Below are 19,937 nucleotides of genomic sequence, written 5' to 3' on the forward strand. Positions count from 1 at the left end.
AGTGCAAGTAGATAAATAGGCGGGAAAGTAAACAGTGTTTCTGTGTGCTGCTCTGGTTCGCCAGAAGGGGCTTAGTCATGCTGGCCACATGACCCGGGAAGCTGTATGCCGGCTCCCTTGGACAATAAAGCGAGATGAGCGCCGCAACCCCAGAGTCGTCCGCGACTGGACCTAATGGTCAGGGGTTCCTTTACCTTTACCCTTTAATATACAAATATACACACAAACTTCTGTAAATATATGTGTATGTGTGAATAGTTCTGTTATCAACTCACTTACATTGTCAATTCAATAAAAAAGAGTGGGAGGAAATAACAACAACAACAATTGTGGGATGAACAAATTGTTTAATGGGAAGATGTCTAAACAAATCAGGATGTGTGCTCATTGTCATATAACCTCTCCAACACATCAGAACAAATGCTAATGGCTGGGCATAGTATCACCTCTCTGTAAGCTTTGTCCAAACAAATCAGGATGACTACTTGATAAACAGGTCATCTGGAGCAGCTCAGTAAATCCAGATCTCCCTGACTCACACCCCTGCCTTAGGCAAGTACTGTATCTTTCCTTCTATCAATGCATGGTCTGCAACAGGAGAACAATCGTGCTAATCTTCCTTAAAAGGCTGTTGTAAAGATGACAATGGCTGCCATTATTTAGAATTGTATTTATTCTTCTGCGCCGTGCTTTTTTTTCTTGTAGATTGGTGACCCAAAGGAGTATTTTAATTTTTTTAGCGCTAACGTCATTGCAAGGTTTAATTCTTCCGGCATGAAAACTTTACTGAAGTCACAGATTCTCAGATCGTTCTGGATACTTCGACTGCATCACCGATGGTTCCACAGGCACAACAGGTTCCTCGGCTCTCCCATTTTTGCTCAGTATGAAGCTCAAAGCCAAGGAGAGCAGCAGCTACCTGAGTATTTTAACTTTGCAAGTGACATTTTGGATAAATGGTCACAGATCGAGAAGGTAGAATTTACTTTCCTTCTACAGATGAAGTGGCTTCTTCTAAATTAATATCTGATTGTGTCCTTTTTTGAAAAGCAGTTAACATGTGTGTGTGTGTATTTCTAGAAAAATATATATACACACATATGATGCTTTGATGCCAACTTCTAAATAGTGAGCACCTCCAAAGCATCAGAAATTTGTTTCAAGTACATACAACAAAATTTAGGTTTGCACAACTAAAGTGGATTAAAACGCTCTATCATCCCAGCACAACAAATCCACTTTTAAAAATAACTGACGCTTAATGTCTGATGCTGTATTGTTTTTGATATTTGGTTGGAAGCCACCCAGAGTGGCTGGGGAGACCCAGTCAGATGGGCGGGGTATAAATAATAAATTATTATTGTTATATTATTATAACAGGCTGCCTGGAGGAGCCCAGTAATAAGTTTCATCCTCACACCCTTCAAGCCTGATCTGGAATTGACGTGGTCATCACATACCCCTCAACTGTCCCGCTTAAATCGGGACATCCCATTTTGGGGGGCTTTGCTTGTGCATGAGGACACGGCCCCCTTAAACACACAAGAGCATGGTACCTAAAAACACGATAGATCACAGTGCCCAGAAACACACATTTAAAATAAACACAGTCAGCCCTCAGGCTGAAAAAAGGACCCCCGCCCCTGCTAAATCAGGTCTATAAACAAAACAAACTTTTCCTTTTCTTTTAACACATCTGCATTTATTTTGCAGGAAGGAAAAAGACCTTCTAACCCAGCCCTATGGTGGATAAATGGAAGAGGGGGTGAAGTAAGGTGGAGCTTTGAGGAGTTGGGAGTCCTGTCCAGGAAAGTGGCCAATATACTCTCCAACCAATGTGGGCTATGCAAAGGAGACAGAGTTTTGGTTATCCTGCCCCGAATCCCAGAATGGTGGTTGGTGACCGTGGCTTGCATAAGGACAGGTCAGTAAAAATAGCCGAACGTAATACAGCAGGGATGGTGAACCTGTGACTCTTCTGGTGTGGTTAGACTCCAAATCCCATCAGCCTCAGCCAGCATGGCCAATGTTCAGGGAACAAGATGGGACCTGGAGTCTTGCAGCCACAGAACCAGGAGGCCACAAGTTCCCCATCCTTGAAATACAGCCGTTCTTGGAACTGTCTTGAACTACAACTTCCATCATCCCCAGCCAAAACTTCCAATGGTCAAGGATGATGGGAGTTGTAGTGCAAGACATCAGGAAGGCATCATGTTGGGGGGGCAGCTCTTGGTGGCGACCCACAAGTTGGAACAATAAAGCAAGTGTGGGCAATTTCTGGCCCTCCAGATGTTACTAAACTACAACTCCCATCCGCCCTAGCAAGAAGGGTCAATGGCCAGCCATGATTGGAGTTGTAGTTTAGTAACATCTGGTGGGCTAATGGTTCCCCCACACCTGCCATAAAATGGTGGTCAGGAGACTCCATGCCATGGGCCAGATTAGACCCACCAGGCAGAGGCGTAGGAAGGTCAGGTGGTACCTGGTGCGGAACATTTCTTGTCACACACACCCCACATCGATTTTTGATTTTTTTGCCTGCAAAAATGGTTTTATGTTATTTCATATTTTCTTACAAAGGAATGTGGATTCTGAGCCTCTGAAAACAAGTAAGCGACTAGGGACAGATACTTAAATCTACAGGATGGGTTGTGTTTTGGCTTGCGTTATTTTATTTATATTTATTGTTTATTCATTTAATAAAATTTATTTTTAAAAACTTGCAAAGCGGTTTACCTAAACAAACAAACAAACAAAAAACACCACAGCAGTAAAATCAAGAAAAATTAACAATCCTACTTTAAAACATACAAAAGCTAAAATATTAAGATTAAAATTCTTCAACTTCCTAAAATCAAGGTATGCTTGCCTAAAGAAGAATGCTTTCAGCAGGTGCCCGAAAAGAGTCTAGCAAAGGCATGTGCTTTGTTGAAATTGCAGCCTTCACAACATAGGAAAACAGCCAAGTAAACAGCTATTTTCGTGGAGGAGGGTCAAGATTAATGACTATTTTCGTGGAGGAGGGTCAGTTAATGATATGCATGAAATTTCATATGTAGCTATATAATCCCTAGTGTAGTAAGGTAGGACTTTTGGAGCAGGCTTTTTTTAAAAGGTTTTTTATGAAGTGCCCTAGTAGGGCAGTAATTGTTCCTTGATAATTTGTCACCCCCTCCATGAGGGCACATGGGGCGGCCCCCCTTTCCTACACCCCTGCCCCCAGGCCTCTCCATTTGGCCCAGAACCATTTGAGTCTCCAAAACTCCTACAACACAGATCCACCTGTCCTTAAAAAGAACATTGCTCTTCTTGTAGGAATCATCCTTATGCCTGGAATATCCCAGTTAACAGCAAAAGACATTCAGCACAGACTTCAGGCATCAAAGGCCAAGTGTATCATCACCACAGACGCTGTGGCCCCTGCAGTGGATTCCATTGCAGGCAGCTGCAACTTCCTGCAAACCAAACTGGTGGTATCTGAAGGCCCGAGGGATGGGTGGCTGAATTTCAAAAAACTCTGCAAGTGAGTATCCCTCATTGTGCTTCATCCAACAACACAGGGGTGGAGAACCTTCAGGGCCAGGGGACCAAATGCAGCCCTCCAAGCCTCTCTGGTTAGCCCTTGAGACTTTCCTCAGGCCATAGCCATTTTCCAGGCATACATTCTCTCAGTGCTTTTTCCCCCTAGAAAAAAAAAGGTGCTGGTATTCACCATGAAGTTGTTACAGTAAGTGCCACACTTTTTAACAACAAAAAAGAGGTGCATACTCTTGAGTAAAGGTAGAGGGATCCCTGACTATTAGATCCAGTCGTGACCCACTCTGGGGTTGCGGCGCTCATCTCGGTTTATTGGCCGAGGGAGCCAGCGTACAGCTTCCGGGTCATGTGGCCAGCATGACTAAGCCGCTTCTGGCAAACCAGAGCAGCGCACAGAAATGCTGTTTACCTTCCCGCCAGAGTGGTACCTATTTATCTACTTGCACTTTGACGTGCTTTCAAACTGCTAGGTTGGCAGGAGCAGGGACCGAGCAACGGGAGCTCACCCTGTCGCGAGGATTTGAACCGCCGACCTTCTGATCGGCAGGTCCTAGGCTTTGTGGTTTAACCCACAGCGCCACCCGCGTCCCAATACCCTTGAGTACCCCCTGAAAACAACAGCATAGCTTTCTCTCCTCAGACCACCCCCTCCCAGGCCCTGCTTTGCAGCCTCCTTGGGTGCTTGTGCCTGGCTGGAATGCATCTGTGAGCTCTGTTAAGGCTTCTTGCATAAATAGAGGCTAAATTTGGGTATATGATTGTGGGTGGAAAGTGGCCTCTTGCATTTGTGATTGTAGTTACTTTAACTATTGTGGCTTTCTGTGTTACACAGAGAGGCTCCTGACAGCCATACTTGCGTGAGAACAAAGATCCATGATCCAATGGTCATTTACTTCACCAGTGGAACGACGGGAGCTCCAAAGATGGCTGAGCATTCCCAAGGGAGTCTTGGCTTCCGGCCCATCGCCCACAAAAGGTATCAATTAGAGCCAAAGCAAAAATGTACAGTGGTGCCTCGCAAGACGAAAAGAATCCATTCTGTGAGTCTCTTCGTCTAGCGGTTTTTTCGTCTTGCGAAGCAAGCCCATTGAAGGATTAGCGGATTAGCGCTATTAGCGCTATTAGCGGCTTTTAGCAGCTTTTAGCGGCTTATCGGCTTAGCAGATAAGCGTATAAGCGGCTTAGCGGCTTAGAAAAAGGGGGGGAACCCGCAGGAACTCACAAGACATTTTCGTCTTGCGAAGCAAGCCCATAGGAGATTCGTTTTGCGAAGCACCTCCAAAACGGAAAACTCTTTCGTCTAGCGAGTTTTCCGTCTTGCGGGGCATTCGTCTTGCGGGGCACCACTGTACTGAGAAAAGGTATTGAGGTTTTCTATTTCTCCTCACCAAAGAAGGTTACTTTGCAACATTTTCTCCATATATTCTCCACCATTTTGTGAGGCAGTTTCCATTTCCCATCAGCCCCCACTTCACAACTCCCCAGAAATGCATTATGAGGGATACAAAATGGCGGCCAGACTGCCAACACAGTTGTTGCTGCTGCCAACACTAATACTGAGACCCACCCCAGAGAAACTCATGAAGAACTTCTCTCTCGCTCACCCCCAGCCAATCTTCCCTCAATTTCTCTTGGCACAAGTTCAGGGTCCAGCATCACAGAGTCAGGCAAGGCAAGGCAGGGCAAAGTCCAGTTTTCAGGAAGACAGAGGAGGGTCAAGCAAGGCAAAGTGAAGTCCAGCTTATGGTGAAGCAAGGCAACTTGGTAAGTTAAAGTGCAGCAAAGTAAGATAGGCATTTGGGAATGCAGAATAGCCTTCTGAGCACTGAAGGCAGAGACGTATTCAGGCAAGTCATGTCTCAGACTGCACACCTAAATGTGAATGCATCAAAACACCAGGCACAATTACTGAGCGGTACCTGATCAGCATTAATCTAAGGGGAAGGGGCTCTTTAGGGTTTCCAAAATGGGGGCAGGGACCCTAGTAGATCAGGGTTGCAAACTTTGAAGGGTACAAATGTATTTAATAAATAAATTTAAAATAATAATAATAATAATACCAAACAGCACAATGCCAGCCGCTGAGCATAATCTTCAAGGTCCTTGTTGCATGCTTGAATTGCCTGTTGCCATTTTCTTTCCTCTGTTATATCAGATACTGGCTGGATTTGACCCCTGCTGACATTATGTGGTCCACTGCAGATACAGGATGGGTGGTGGCTTCTCTGGGGTCTGTTTTCGAACCATGGGCTTTGGGTTCCTGCGTCTTCATACACAGCCTGCAGCAAATAGAATCAACAATTATCCTGAATGTAAGATTCTTGCTCCTGTCTCTTCAAACATTTCTACCTGATTTTTCTCTGTAATGGCAGCTTGTCCGTGGCTGGGATTACATTAGAAGTGGAGGAACAGTAATGAGACTGATTGTTTTTCAACATTATTTTTGACTAATTGCTATTGTCTCTGAGCCTGTGGAATAGGTTGGGATTTATGCCCACTTAAGGTTAATCAGACCACAATTGCTCTTGTTTTACTTAGGGATGGAGGAGAATGTTTGTCCTGAGGGATTAGAGATAAATTCAAAATAAATTCAGTTTGCATTTCAAGATAAAGCTACCTAATTCACACTTTCTGAAAAAATATGAGAACCGAGACATGAGAGCCTTCTTCAAATATCTGAAGGACTGTCAATGGAAGATGGCGCAAGCTTGTTTTCTGCCACATGCAGCCCTCTCAGTCTGGCCTTTGGGGTTCTCCCCAAACTACAACCCTCGCTAGACTTGCATTGTACTCTCCTTGGGTGTTTTGTTCCGGATAGACTGTGTCCTTGAACTCTGATAATGCTTTTCATTTGGAGACTAGAGAGTGTGTAGAACTAAGCCCTCTGTTCAAGGGTAAAATTAACATTGGTTGCTCCGCCCACTTTCCCCTCAGGCCCCACCCACCATGGGCATGTGGCCCTCAAAAGGTCACCAAGAAGAGAGAGTGACCCTCAGCCTGAAAAAAGTTCCCCACCCCCCTAGTTTAGCACTACTGTGCATCAGCCAATTTGTGAGATGAACCAAGACAGTTAATATAAAACTCAGTTGATCAAGACATTGGGTTGGATCAGATTGTGTTGTTCTTGCACAACCTTTGCCTTTTTTATGTGCTAGACTCTGTCCCGGTTTCCCATCACCACCATCCTGGGTCCTCCAACCTTGTTCCGCATGTTGGCACAGAGCGATCTCACCAGGTACCTCGAATACGATTGTTTCAGAATGGATTTGCTGCATGCGTCCAGACCAGTGGCGTAGCGTGGGGGTGCAGGGGGGGGCAGCCGCACCGGGCACAACATCTGGGGGGGGGCGCTCGCACTCTCAGCTCTCTGCCCCTACCTGGCTCACTCACTCTCTCTCACTGCAGTGCTGGCTGTGCAAACCCGATCCGAGCCGCCGGGTCGCCGCCCACTGTGGAGGGGGTGGGTGCCAGGCATGCGGTGCGGAGAGAGAGCGAGGGACTATCTGGGGGAGGGACAGTGCAGCGGCAGCGCAGCGCTGAGCGCGGGAGAGAACCACACCAGACCAGACCAGGCAGCAGCAAGAAGAAGCTGGCAGCGGCGGCAGGTTAGGGGTTAGGGGGCGCAAATTACTTGCCTTGCCCCGGGTGCTGACAACCCGCGCTACGCCACTGGTCCAGACTCAGTGATGTCAGTGATGTTATTGAAGCTCTAGTTTGAAATACAAACCTTAGCATCTTGCCCTACTTGTTTCCAATACCAGACAAACGTTACATTCCAAGAATTACAATTGCAATTTGAGAGGAAGAGAAGAACTTCTACTTCTAATGCTGGTATCTGGAGTGGTAGCAGCAGGAAGGGGTGTGGTTCTTGCTCTTTCCCCTTGGTGGTGCCTTGGGCACTAGGGAGCCTGGGAAATGTGTTTTTCCCAAGGCACCCAATAGCTTCAGTTTAGACCTCCCAGAGACTTGTGCCCCTGCCATAACAGCATTCAGGGTGCCAGAGAGAGGGAGGAAGAGGGAGGAAAATCTCACGGCCTGGCACTACCATGGTCACAGCTGCCTTTGCTAAGTCAGGTGAATGACAAGCGGGAAGTGCAAAGGTTTATTGATGCGGTTTGGAAGGCTTACACAAATTGGATAAGGACCCAGTTGTGTTCCTAATGATGTCATCAGGAGCAAAACAGGCCAAGCTGGATTCCAAATAAAGAGCACATCTGTACACATACTCATGGCTCAGGATGGAGACACACAACTATATTTAGATACTGATGCAGTGATCCTTTTTTTCCAGTGGCCTGAAGGTGTGTTGAGACCACATTTCACCATAGTCTTAAATACCATCAAAGTAGTATCTGGGACATCGGGAAGCATGGGAAATGTGCTTTTCCTAGGGTGCCCAATAACTTCTGTGCAACATGTTCTGGGTACCCAGAAGGGGCTCTCTAGAAGGTGCCTATCTAGGCTTGCCTGCTAGATGCCAGTGCTTGCACCAGCCACACTCCTGGACAACACATATGTTGGGATATATGGGGGTGGGGTGAGCCAGGTGTGCTCTAGAGATACCCCCTTCACCTATTCCGTACCCACAGCCACCAAATGACCGAATAGAGTTCATGTTCTTTCCCCATGGAGTTGATGACCCCCTCCTTGAAATGTGCGTTTCTAAGATGCTGCATAAAATGTCCTTGGGGGTTCTCTTATTTTGTTCACCCACATTCAGTTATAAGTTCATGAGTCTGCAGTACTGCTTAAGTGGAGGGGAACCTCTGAATCCTGAAGTGATGGAGCAGTGGAAGAGCATGACAGGACTGCAGATCTATGATCTCTATGGACAGACGGAAACAGTAGGTGCTCCTGTGTATTCTTACGCTTTCAATGATCTTTTAAGATGGAGATAGGGGACCTCAAACACATGGGCCAAGGTGGACGCCAAGCCTCACTATCTGGCTCTCAGGATTCTTCTCATGCCCCAGCCACACCCCGTCTCCCCAGGTCATGACCTTCACTGATCCCCTGCTTTGCACCCAAATTTATGGTAGTGTTTTCACTGGGTAAATAAATAGTTGTCATTGAACTCACATAAAATGCTTCTTCCTTGCCTAAAAGGAGGATTCTGGGTATTGTGAGTATCTGTCAGCTTTCCCCACCTCTGCACCTTCAGCTCATGTTCTGGACCAAGCTGATTGTCTTTAAGCATCACCAATTTGCCTCCCGAGAAATGGGGTTCTGTTGGAGAAAAAAACAACAACAGATGGGCTAAAAAGAGTAGTGAGGTATTTTGGGTTCAGGCCCAACTTCTGCACCTAGCAGTGACATCCCCTGCTATTTATTGAAACCTAGGGCAGATCTATGGGATGCGGGTGGCGCTGTGGGTTAAAACCACAGAGCCTAGGACTTGCCGATCAGAAGGTCGGCGGTTCGAATCCCCGTGACAGAATGAGCTCCCGTTGCTCGGTCCCTGCTCCTGCCAACCTAGCAGTTCGAAAGCATGTCAAAGTGCAAGTAGATAAATAGGTACTGCTCTGGCGGGAAGGTAAATGGTGTTTCCGTGCGCTGCTCTGGTTCACCAGAAGCAGCTTAGTCATGCTGGCCACATGACCAGCTCCCTCGGCCAATAAAGCGAGATGAGCGCCACAACCTCAGAGTCGGTCACGACTGGACCTAATGGTCAGGGGTCCCTTTACCTTTAGGGCAGATCTACACTCATGATTTATAACGTTAAGGAAGGTTTAAGGAACAGTTATCATAACATATTTGGACATAATACTTTTTGCTTTTAATAATGCGTTTTTAAAATGAGACACCATCGGGCGTTGCAGAGCAACCAGGAACCAGGCAATAGGGAAACTGCTTTGTTATGAAGGAAACAAGGTAAGGAACATTTTTATTTTAGCAGTATGCCCTGTGACATTTTAGAACAATATATCTAATAGTTTAGTGTAGACCTGGCCCTAGTCAAACGTTGTAAAGCTACAGAAACTTGGGAATGTGCCATTTGAAATCCTTGCAAGTCACTTCAGTGTAAACGTGCAGAAGATCAAGATGCAAAGATATCAAAAGCTGTTGGGGAAATGCCATATAGTCCCTTTTGAAACAATATAACAATCTTCTTTTAAACAGGGTGTGATTTGTGCGGTTAAAAAAGGGATGAAAATTAAACCCGGTTCAATGGGAAAGGCATGTGCACCACATCAAGTCGAGGTGAGTGGTTCCTATTTTTCTAGCTCCTATCCATTTTTAAATGACAGCCAGCGAAGGTTGGTCCATTAGGGAAACTGGGGCACTGCACTACCAATGTCAGTCCGCCTTCAGCCAACACCCTCCCCCCGCAGCTGCCTATCTGCCTACTTACAACCAGTCTCAGAGTGGCCCCAGCTGCCAGCTTCCCCCTTCCACCTTAGTCTCAGTGTTGCCCTTGTAAAACTCAACAAGGAAGAATGTGGAGACAAAACTAAAATTAGTTCACTTTGCCAGTCATTTGGTTCTACCTACTGCTGGCCTCCTTGCTTTCTGCCACACTAATCCCAATGGGCAGATCCTGAAGCTGAGACTCCAATACTTTGGCCACCTCATGAGAAGAGAAGACTCCCTGGAAAAGACCCTGATGTTGGGAAAGATGGAGGGCACAAGGAGAAGGGGACGACAGAGGACAAGATGGTTGGACAGTGTTCTCGAAGCTACTAACATGGGTTTGGCCAGGCTCCGGGAGGCAGTGGAAGACAGGAGTGCCTGGCGTGCTCTGGTCCATGGGGTCACGAAGAGTAGGACACAACTAAATGACTAAACAACAACAATCCCAATGGGCACCAGCTGAAACCACAGAGTACAGCTGTTGTGACACACCACAATGGAGGATACTTGATGCTGTGGTCTAAACCACTGAGCCTCTTGGGCTTGCCGATCAGAAGGTTCCAATCCCCACGGCGGAGTGAGCTCCCGTTGCTGTGTCCCAGCTTCTGCCAACCTAACAGTTCAAAAGCAAGCCAGTGCAAGTAGATAAATAGGTACCACTGCGGCGGGAAGGTAAATGACATTTCCATGCACCCTGGCTTCCGCCACGGTGCACCAGAAGCAGTTTAGTCCTGCTGGCCACATGACCCGGAAACCTGTCAGTGGACAAACAGCAGATCCTTCGGCTTGAAAGTGAGATGAGTGCCACAACCCCATATTTGCCTTTGATTGATCTTAACTGTCCGGGGGTCCTTTACCTTTACCTTTACTTTTCTTCTAGATCATAGATGAAGAAGCAAATGTTCTGCCACCTGGGAAAGAAGGAGAAATAGGCATCAGAGTGAAGCCCCAAAGACCCCTTGGTCTCTTCTCTCGCTATGTAGTAAGAAGCCTTCTGGATAACTCCATTGATTTTTGTGTGGCATATGAAGGGACACCATAATTAAAAAGTCTGGGTGAATCCACAGAGCTTTGTTCCCTTTGGTTCAACTCAGGTTTATTCTGCATTTTCATCACTACCGCCCCAGAATCTGGGGTGGGGGGGTGGGAATTCCCAAGCGAAACTTGGAAGGAGTTGCAGATTTGTGTCTTTATTTACATATAAAATAATATTCATATACCATCCATCCAAATAAAATATCAAAACAGTGAACAGCATGCTTTGTATATGTCCGTCTAATACAGAATAAAGGCAATACAAATGAAACATTAAAGTGACTGGCTCACCTTGGGGAAATTCTAACAAATGCATAGGCCTGTTGGCATCAAAAGATCCTCAACAGCAATTAGCAATAGGAGAGAAATTAGATTCAGTTTTCATTTGAAGCTGAATTTGTCAAATCTGCCCTTTCCAATATATACCGGTATACGTCTGTGTGTGTGTGTGAACAGATCTGCCCTTCAAAATTTGCACCTCTCTGAATTTCGTTTGCATTATTTATTTATTTTTATTTATTTTTCATTTGCATTTTACTTATTTATTTTTAGATTTGCATGCCACGCTTCCTCTGTGGATCTCAGAGTGGCTCACAGCATCAAAATGCAAGATGAAAACACAAAATACATAATAAAAACAAGAACAAAGCAAAACAATAACACCTCTCCCTCCAAGCCCCTCCTACAAGCACATTAAAAAGGATATAGGATATTAGTAAGGCTATTTTTCTAGATAAAGAGGTACCAGAACTCACCATGATCCTTGTTCTCTTAGAATGGCAATGATGCCCACCTGAGAGGTGCCGGAACTGAGTTCCAGTGAGTTCCAGCTGGAAAAATAGCCCCAAATGTTAGGTGGCCACAAACCTGGCTGGAGATATGCTATGCAGTTTGCCAACCAACCAATATTACATAAATGCATATATTAGGGGACACTGTGCATGAAAACAAACATATTGATGAAACACATAAAAAGGCGTTGCGTTTGGCTTAACCACCATTCATCTTCTCATTGAACTCTGGGAACTGTAGTTCTGTGAGGGGGATAGGGAACAGGGACCTCCTAGGATTTGCCGACCAGAAGGTCGGCGGTTCGGGACTTCCGGGGTTGGCGCGATCTGAAAATGGCGGATTCCCTCCGAGCTCCGGAGGGAATCGGCTCAGCGGAGGATGGGTCTTTGCCGTGCCGGCGACACGGGGACCCTTAAAAACCGCAGGCGCGGAAGCCTGCGGACTGAAGACTCGGTGGGCGCCTAAAGCGCCCCCCGATTCACGAAGAGCCTTTTTAAAGGCTACGGAGAGGATACAGGGGGTGGCGTGGCGCTGAGAGTCGATCGCTACCTCCGCTGAGTGAAGCCGCGAGCCATGACTGGAGAGCGCTGACTTCCTTCCTTGAAATTCGGACTGAAAAGAAGAACCCGTGAGTAAACTGGAATTGGACTTTAAGAATTTTTTCTTCTGAATTTGAGACGATCAGGGGGTGTGCTAAAAGGAAGTCCGCACCCCCCCCTTGCAGACGATCTAGAGCAACGATATAAGAACTAAGCTGGAGTGCCTACCCTGTAAAGGGTGAGTTTAAAAAGACAGTAACTTCCAAGATTTGGAAAAGTAATTTTGAGCAGGAGAGTGGAGTGTTGGAAGTTTTCTGTTTTGCTGTAAACAACCCTCCCTCCCGGGCCCGAGAGCGTCCTGTTTTGGAGCTTGTGTAAGAGGTGCAGAGTTTGACAGCTGTCAAAGCTGTCAAACAGACAGTTTACAGTGGAAAATTGCTACTTAAGATTCCTCTGGATTAAAAGGAGTTACAATTGAACTAAAATTGTTGGAAACAAAGAAGCAACAATAAGATAGAGGATTGTTGGAGAAAAGAACACTAAGTAACCAGATTCCCTCTAGGGGGAATTCTGTGGAATTACAATGGCTGTGGATGGAAAGATACTGGGGGAAATAGAAAGGATGTTTTATTTGGTGGGAATCTTACAAGAGCAGACTTCGGCTATGAGCAAACAATTGATGACCTTGACTTCTGAAAGAAGCAGTTCTGCGGAATGTAATGAGGACCTGAATGAGAAAGAATCCACAGCTGAACCCGAAATGATAACTAAAGAAGAGGAAGAGACAAAACAAGAAAGAGAAAAAGTGAAGTTGGAAAACACTAACCAGAAGCTGACACCTACGGAATATAAGCAAGGAGACTATTGGATTAAATCTACTACAAATCTACGAAAGATGCAGAAGACGAAAGTGGAGGCCCTGGGAGTTTATGAAATCCAGGAATTTAAAATGAAGAAATATAATTGGGGCCTCCACATAGACTCTGACTTTGATTACCTTCAAGATTCATGCCTTGTGGAAATTCTTCAGCAGCTGTTTTCAAATATGGGAAGAGACTATGGACTGATTGTGAAAGAATTCTTTCGAGATTCGATGACCGACATAAAGGATTACCAACAAGACCGGCGGAGAGGGACTGAAAGAGACTTGAGAGCCTCGGACGTGAGGAACCCAGGCTAAGAACTGTTATTTTGGACATGTTTCGGGAAGGGACGCAAATCGGGGATGGGAGGGAGGGAAGGATCTAATTTTAACAACACTCAAGACCATGGGGTTTAGTTAATAAGATTATTATTCAAGACAAAATGGGAAATCGATGGAAGGGAACTGGGGTCCAACTTAGAAAAAATTTATTTTTGCCTTTCTCTATAAAAGGACTAATACTAAGATGGATAAGAGGAGAAATGCCAATTTGCTGACATAAATTTGGGAATAGGGATGCAAGGGAGGGGGTGGGGGAAGTCAGGGACCAGGGTTAGAAAATAAGATTTTCGGAAATTATACATGTTTGTTGTTTTTTGTGTTTGTTTTTGTGTTTTGTTGTTGTCTATATAAAATGTGAAAACCCAATAAAAAATTTAAAAAAAAAAACAAACAGAAGGTCGGCGGTTCGAATCCCCGCAACAGGGTGAGCTCCTGTTGCTCGGTCCCTGCTCCTGCCAACCTAGCAGTTCGAAAGCACGTCAAAGTGCAAGTAGATAAATAGGTACCGCTCTGGCAGGAAGGTAAATGATGTTTCCATGTGCTGCTCTGGTTCGCCAGAAGCGGCTTAGTCATGCTGGCCACATGACCCGGAAGCTGTACGCCGGCTCCCTTGGCCAATAAAGCGAGATGAGCACGCAACCCCAGAGTCGGCCATGACTGGACCTAATGGTCAGGGATCCCTTTACCTTTACCTAACCTTCTGTCAGCACCCTTAACAAACCACAGTTCTCAGTCAGTGTAGAGACAATACTGAACCAAATGGACCAATGTTCTGACTCCGGGTAAAGCAGCTTCTGATGCTCCTATAACTCTGCAGTCCTGGGGCAAAATGTCCCTGTAGCTAATTCCCCCTTTCTGAACTGTTTTCATTAGGATAACCCAGAGAAAACAGCTGCAACAGAACGAGGGGATTTTTACCTTACTGGGGACAGAGGACTGATGGATAAAGATGGATACTTTTGGTTTATTGGGAGAGCTGATGATGTCATCAATTCTTCAGGGTTGGTTTGTTCTCTTCCTTTCCTAATTATTGTGTGCATCTGTAGCTCTTTGAACCCGGATACTTCAGGATCCCCAAACTAACTTGCATTGGCACGAACATGATTCTAATCAGCCAGTGCTCTGTAGCCGCTGGATGTTGGACGAAGATCTGGGAGACCTTCAACCAATCACAGGCTTGCAGGCTGATCTACTTCACAGGGTTGTTGTGAAGCTAACATGCGGAGGGGTGAATGATACTTTGAGCCCCTCAGAGGAGAGTTAAAGATGTTATGATTATCTAGAGTAGTAGCAGTTGTGATTCAGCTCCCAGAGCAGAGGTTCCCTGTTTGTGATTTATTGTTTTCTGCAACTTATACTAGTTTTCAGCTGTTAGCTGTAAGCTTCTTTATACGTAAGATGTCTGTGTTCTCACCCCAGGTTCCAACAAATGCAACTAATCTACTCATCCTTCTCATCTGCAAAATAGATACTGTTCAGGTTAAGAGACATTTCCGTGCGGGGCATCTTTCCTCCTACAATTTCATTGTTGCTTTGTTGTTGTTATGATGATGATGATGATGATGATGATGATGATGATGATGATGATGATGTCAATTTCTTAGGTATCGCATTGGACCATTTGAAATAGAAAGCGCCCTTTTGGAACATCCAGCGGTAGCAGAAGCCGCAGCTGTCAGCAGCCCAGACCCGCTCAGAGGAGAGGTAACAATTGCAGAAAGAGCATCTGTCCAGCAGGGCTGGGTAACCTGTGGCTCTCCGGGTTTCACTCCCATAATCCCAGGCTATTGGTCCTGCTGCCTGGGGCTAAGAGAGCTAGTATGCTGCAGTGGTTAGAGTTGTGTAGTGCTCAGACTAAATCCTGGGAGACCAGGGTTCAGACCTGCCACACAGCCATGAAGCTCACCGGGTACCCTTGGGCCTGTCACTGCTGCTCAGTCTAACGTCCCTCACAGGGTTGATCAATAAATGTTTTGTTTATAAAACAAGTATGTTTCCAAGCACAATTCAAAGCACTGGTGCTGACCTTTAAAGCCCCAATCTGCCTTGACCCTGTAGACTTGAAGGTGCAGCTCCACCCCCATCGTCCAGCCCGGACACTGAGGTCCAGCTCCGAGGGCCTTCTGGTGCTTCCCTCACTGCAGGTAGTGAAGCTACAGGGAACCAGGCAGAGGGCCTTCTCGGTAGTGGCACCCACCCTGTGGAATGCCCTCCCACCTGATGCTAAGGAGATAAGTAACTATATGACTTTCAGGAGACATCTGAAGGCAGCCCTGGAGAGGGAAGTTTTTAGTGGTTGATGTTTTATTTTTATTTTTTTATATTTTGTTGGGAGCTGCTCAGAGTGGCTGGGGCAACCCAGTCAGATGGGTGACATAATGTTGTTGTTGTTGTTGTTGTTGTTGTTGTGACTGTATTATTATTATTATTTGGGACACGGGTGGCACTGTGGTCTAAACCACTGAGACTAGGGCTTGCCAATTGGAAGGTTGGTGGTTCGAATCCCCACGACGGGGTGAGCTCCTGTTGCTCGGTCCCAGCTCCTGCCAACCTAGCAGTTTGAAAGCATGCCAGTGCAAGTAGATAAATAGGTACCGCTCTGGTGGGAAGGTAAACAGTGTTTCCGTGAGCTGCTCTGGTTTCCCCGGAAGTGGCTTATTCATGCTGGCCACATGACCCAGAAAAACTGTCTGCGGACAAACGTCGTCTCCCTCAGCCAGTAAAGCGAGATGAGCGCTGCAACCCCAGAGTAGTTTGCGACTGGACTTAACTGTCAGGGGTCCTTTACCTTTTAGTAGTAGTAGTAGTAGTAGTAGTAGTAGTAGTAGTAGTAGCAGGAGCCCTTTCTGGAACAGGCCAATAGTCCACCTAATCCCACATCCTGTTATGCCAGTGCCTTCTGTGGGATACTCACATGCAGGACATCCAGAATATGTGAGGAGGGGGGGCTTTAGAGGGGTTTGTGCAGGGTGTGTGGTAGGGGTGTTGGTGACTAGAGTGAGCAGGGGCACAGTCCCGTGTGTGTGTGTGTGTGTGTGTGTGTGTGTGTGAGAGAGAGAGAGAGAGAGAGAGAGAGAGAGAGAGAGAGAGAGAGATTATCTTTGCTTATATGCCAACTCTGTCTTTTAGGTGGTGAAAGCATTTGTGGTCCTGTCCCCAGCCTACACACTCCAAGACAAGGAAAAATTAACACTCCAGTTGCAGGAGCACGTCAAGAAAGTTACTGCTCCATACAAATATCCAAGGAAGGCAAGTATTACCATGGAATATAGAGATGTTTAGAGATAGTGGTGCTGGAGAGAGCGGTGTTGTAAGCTCAGGAATAACATACTCGCCCCACACCAAAAAAGAGAGATATGAAAGGTCACTAGTCATATTTTCTGTACCATAATGATGCCTCTGATCTTTTAAGAAATGAAGGCACACCAGTTACTTTGGAATCTAATCACCTAGTAATTATCATTAGTCTTTGATTTGACTTCTAATTTTCCTCATGATTACTATGTTCCCCAATCTTGTTAACCAGTTCTTAATTACTGGGATTTGAAAGGCTCCTTCTTTCATACTTTCAAACTTATTTTCCCAACAGCAAAATGTCTGTGTCTGAGGTCATAACCTCGCCAAACATTTAAAACACTTTTATGCCACTAACAATCTTGGCTTCCCCCAAAAAATATTGGGAAGTATAGTTTGTTAAGGGTTTTGAGCTGCAATGCTCAGAGTGGTTTAAGAGTCAATCCCTTTCCCCAGGAACTCTGGGAATTTATCTCTGTGAGAGAAATAGGGGTGTCCTAACAACTCCCAGAACCCTTAACAAACTAAAGCTCCCAATAATCTTTAGGGAGGAGAGCCCTTAATGTTAAAGTGGTATAATAGTGCCTTAAATGTACATGACTTGATAAAGAATGCTGTGTTATTAAATACATCGTAATAAGAACATCTCTAGTTGGGACACTCACTGTCACTAATAACAGATATCCATTCGCCTAATCTGGATGCTGAATTCCACACCCTCCTTGAAAAACTCTGAGAAGTGACCCATATTCACCATTCATGAACAAGTCCATAAATGTCGGAGGCTAACTGAATTCAGGCCTGTTTGCAACACTCATTGACTGATAGATGCACTGATCTCAGACCCCATGCCTCTGCAGACAGATTGCTCAGAAATAACAGCCCCCACCTGCAATCCAAAGCGGCGCATTTTACCTAGACCAGGGGCAGGGAACCTTTGGCCCCCCAGTTGTTGCTGAACTACAACTCCCTTCATCCTTCTGTCTGTAAAGGCCAGTCCACATAGACTGTCATTATTCGGAGTAGACACCCCACCTGCATTTCACACTATGCTAAACAGCCGTAGCTATTGTATAGGAAGTCACTCTATGGGTTGATTTGCCATGCTTCCTTTCTTGTTGTTGTTCTTGTTTTGCTAGATGGAGTTTGTCAAGGAGCTGCCGAAGACAGTCACGGGGAAAATCAGACGGAACGAGTTAAGGAACAAAGAATGGGGGCGAGTTTAACACAACGGGGGAGGTTGCACAACTACTGAGCTTTCTTGAACGCCATGGATGTTATTCAAGGCTTGTTGATATTGGGATGACCTAACTCTTGGGTGGACTTTGAGCATCCAGATTAGAGGCTGTGGGGATGATAAACAACGAAAGAAGGGAAAGTGGACTGTACCATTACTATGCAGAGATACCCATGGACTTTAAATATCCCTTGTTATGTGCCACCCACTCTTCCACGCAGTGACAAGTCTGAGACAGCAACACAAGATTTAAGGGGATGAAAGAGACCTCAGGAGATTTTGAAATATTCGCTTCATTTACAAATTTTCAAGAAGAGCACAGTGGAAGCAAATGGACATCTACTGCAAGCAGAACAACTCCTAATCCTGCACCAGAATCCTGAATAGCAGCTGCATCCCAAGAATGCTTCCATTTAAGTCAGCTCCAACTTTATATTTGGTGGGGGGCATATCTCTTTCCCGTTCTCTTTGACTCTAGGCTCTTCCAGCCTCCCACTATTTTTGGTTGGGATTCAGCCACATTCCAGCAAATTCAGATTGTGCAAAGATTTTATTTGTGTGTGCAATGGGCATTACAAAACATAGGAATAGTACATATGTCTACAATTACTAATCAGCAGCAGTTAAAGTTGATTTGACACTCTTGTGTAACAAACTCACTTCTCTCCCACAACCAGACTTCTTACGACAAGTGATGATAATGACACAAAGCTCTATTTCTCCTTTACATCTGCAGGTGAGGCCATGGATGTGCTGGACTGGGGTCTGGACTTTGTAATGGACTGGATGAGAGCCAATAAACTGAAGCTCAATCCAGATAAGACAGAGACACTGTTAGCAGGTGGTTCCTTAGATCAGATGGAGACTGCTTGCTCCTTGACCCTCTAAAGGAGCAGGTACATAACTTGGGGGTGTTCCTGGATCCATTGCTGTGGTTTGGGGCCCAAGTGGCCTCAGTGGTGAGGAGTGCCTTCTGCCAGCTTTGGCTGGTGGCCCAGCTATGCCCTTATCTCTGCAGGGATTACCTAACTGATGTGGCCTCTGGTAACCTCTAGGTTAGACTACTGCAGTGTATTATACATGGGGCTGCCTCTGAAGATGGTTTGGAAACTTCAGCTGGTGCAAAATTTAATGTCCAGGTTGCTCATGGGTGCAAGATGACTGGCCCAACTGCACTGGCTGCCAATTCATTTCTGGGCCCCATTCAAAGCGCTGGTGCTGACCTATAAAGCCTTGCACGTCTCAGGACCTCATTACCTTAAGGACCTCCTCTCCTCATACAAACAGACCCGGGCCCTGTGGTTGTCATGCAAGGCCCTTCTCTGGGTGTCCCCTTCCCTGGTGGTGTGCCGTGGATGACATCATCACATGTCTTTAGGTGCCTGGTGAAAACATTCCCATTTTACCCAGGACTTCGGCCATTAAACAATCTATGGCCTTTTAAAAGTGGACGGGTGGATATTATGAGCCGCCCCCGTGATTGTTTTATTGTTTTTTATGTTATGTAAATTATGTTTTTAATGTTGCACTGGGATCTTTGGTTAAAGGGTGGTATATACATTGAATAATCAATCAATCAATCAATCAATCAATGATTGCTTGCCACACACAAATCAGAAGGAAAGCTCAATAAATAGCCAACATTGCCTAACAAACTTTGTGCAAATAAAGGTGACCTTGAACTCTGAAAATGGCTCTTTGTTGTTTGGGTGGAGAGCCGTCTGCAGCTGTGTACAAAAACTAGCCTACTGTACAAAGGTAAAATCTATATTCATTGTTCCAGTCACTTTTGCCTATTGGCATGGCCTTCATAAGGTTTGCTTTATGAAGAGAAGGTGGCCTTCAGTCAAGAGTGAAAGGTGAATAAAGTCATGTCATGGAGTGGCTGGATGCAGAGGAGGGGTGGGAGGCACCAGCTGAGGAACCCCAAGAAAACCCCCAGGGGAAG

The 19,937-nt window shown here is 45.7% G+C and overlaps 1 protein-coding gene across 1 annotated transcript; it reads left to right on the top strand.

The window, feature by feature from the left end:
• The first annotated feature begins 435 nt into the window (after positions 1–435).
• Positions 436–19,415, top strand: LOC309519315 (acyl-coenzyme A synthetase ACSM4, mitochondrial-like). Its single transcript, XM_082200171.1, has 13 exons — positions 436–975; positions 1,714–1,924; positions 3,316–3,523; positions 4,370–4,513; positions 5,693–5,849; positions 6,693–6,772; positions 8,258–8,381; positions 9,658–9,738; positions 10,769–10,870; positions 14,332–14,459; positions 15,063–15,162; positions 16,588–16,707; positions 17,892–19,415. The coding sequence occupies exons 1-13, from the start codon at positions 775–777 to the stop codon at positions 17,976–17,978; spliced, it is 1,743 nt and encodes a 580-aa protein (XP_082056297.1). The 5' UTR covers positions 436–774; the 3' UTR covers positions 17,979–19,415.
• Positions 19,416–19,937: the final 522 nt, after the last annotated feature.

This window comes from Podarcis vaucheri, assembly GCF_965113315.1.
Source record: "Podarcis vaucheri genome assembly, chromosome: 14".
Lineage (NCBI taxonomy): Eukaryota > Metazoa > Chordata > Lepidosauria > Squamata > Lacertidae > Podarcis > Podarcis vaucheri.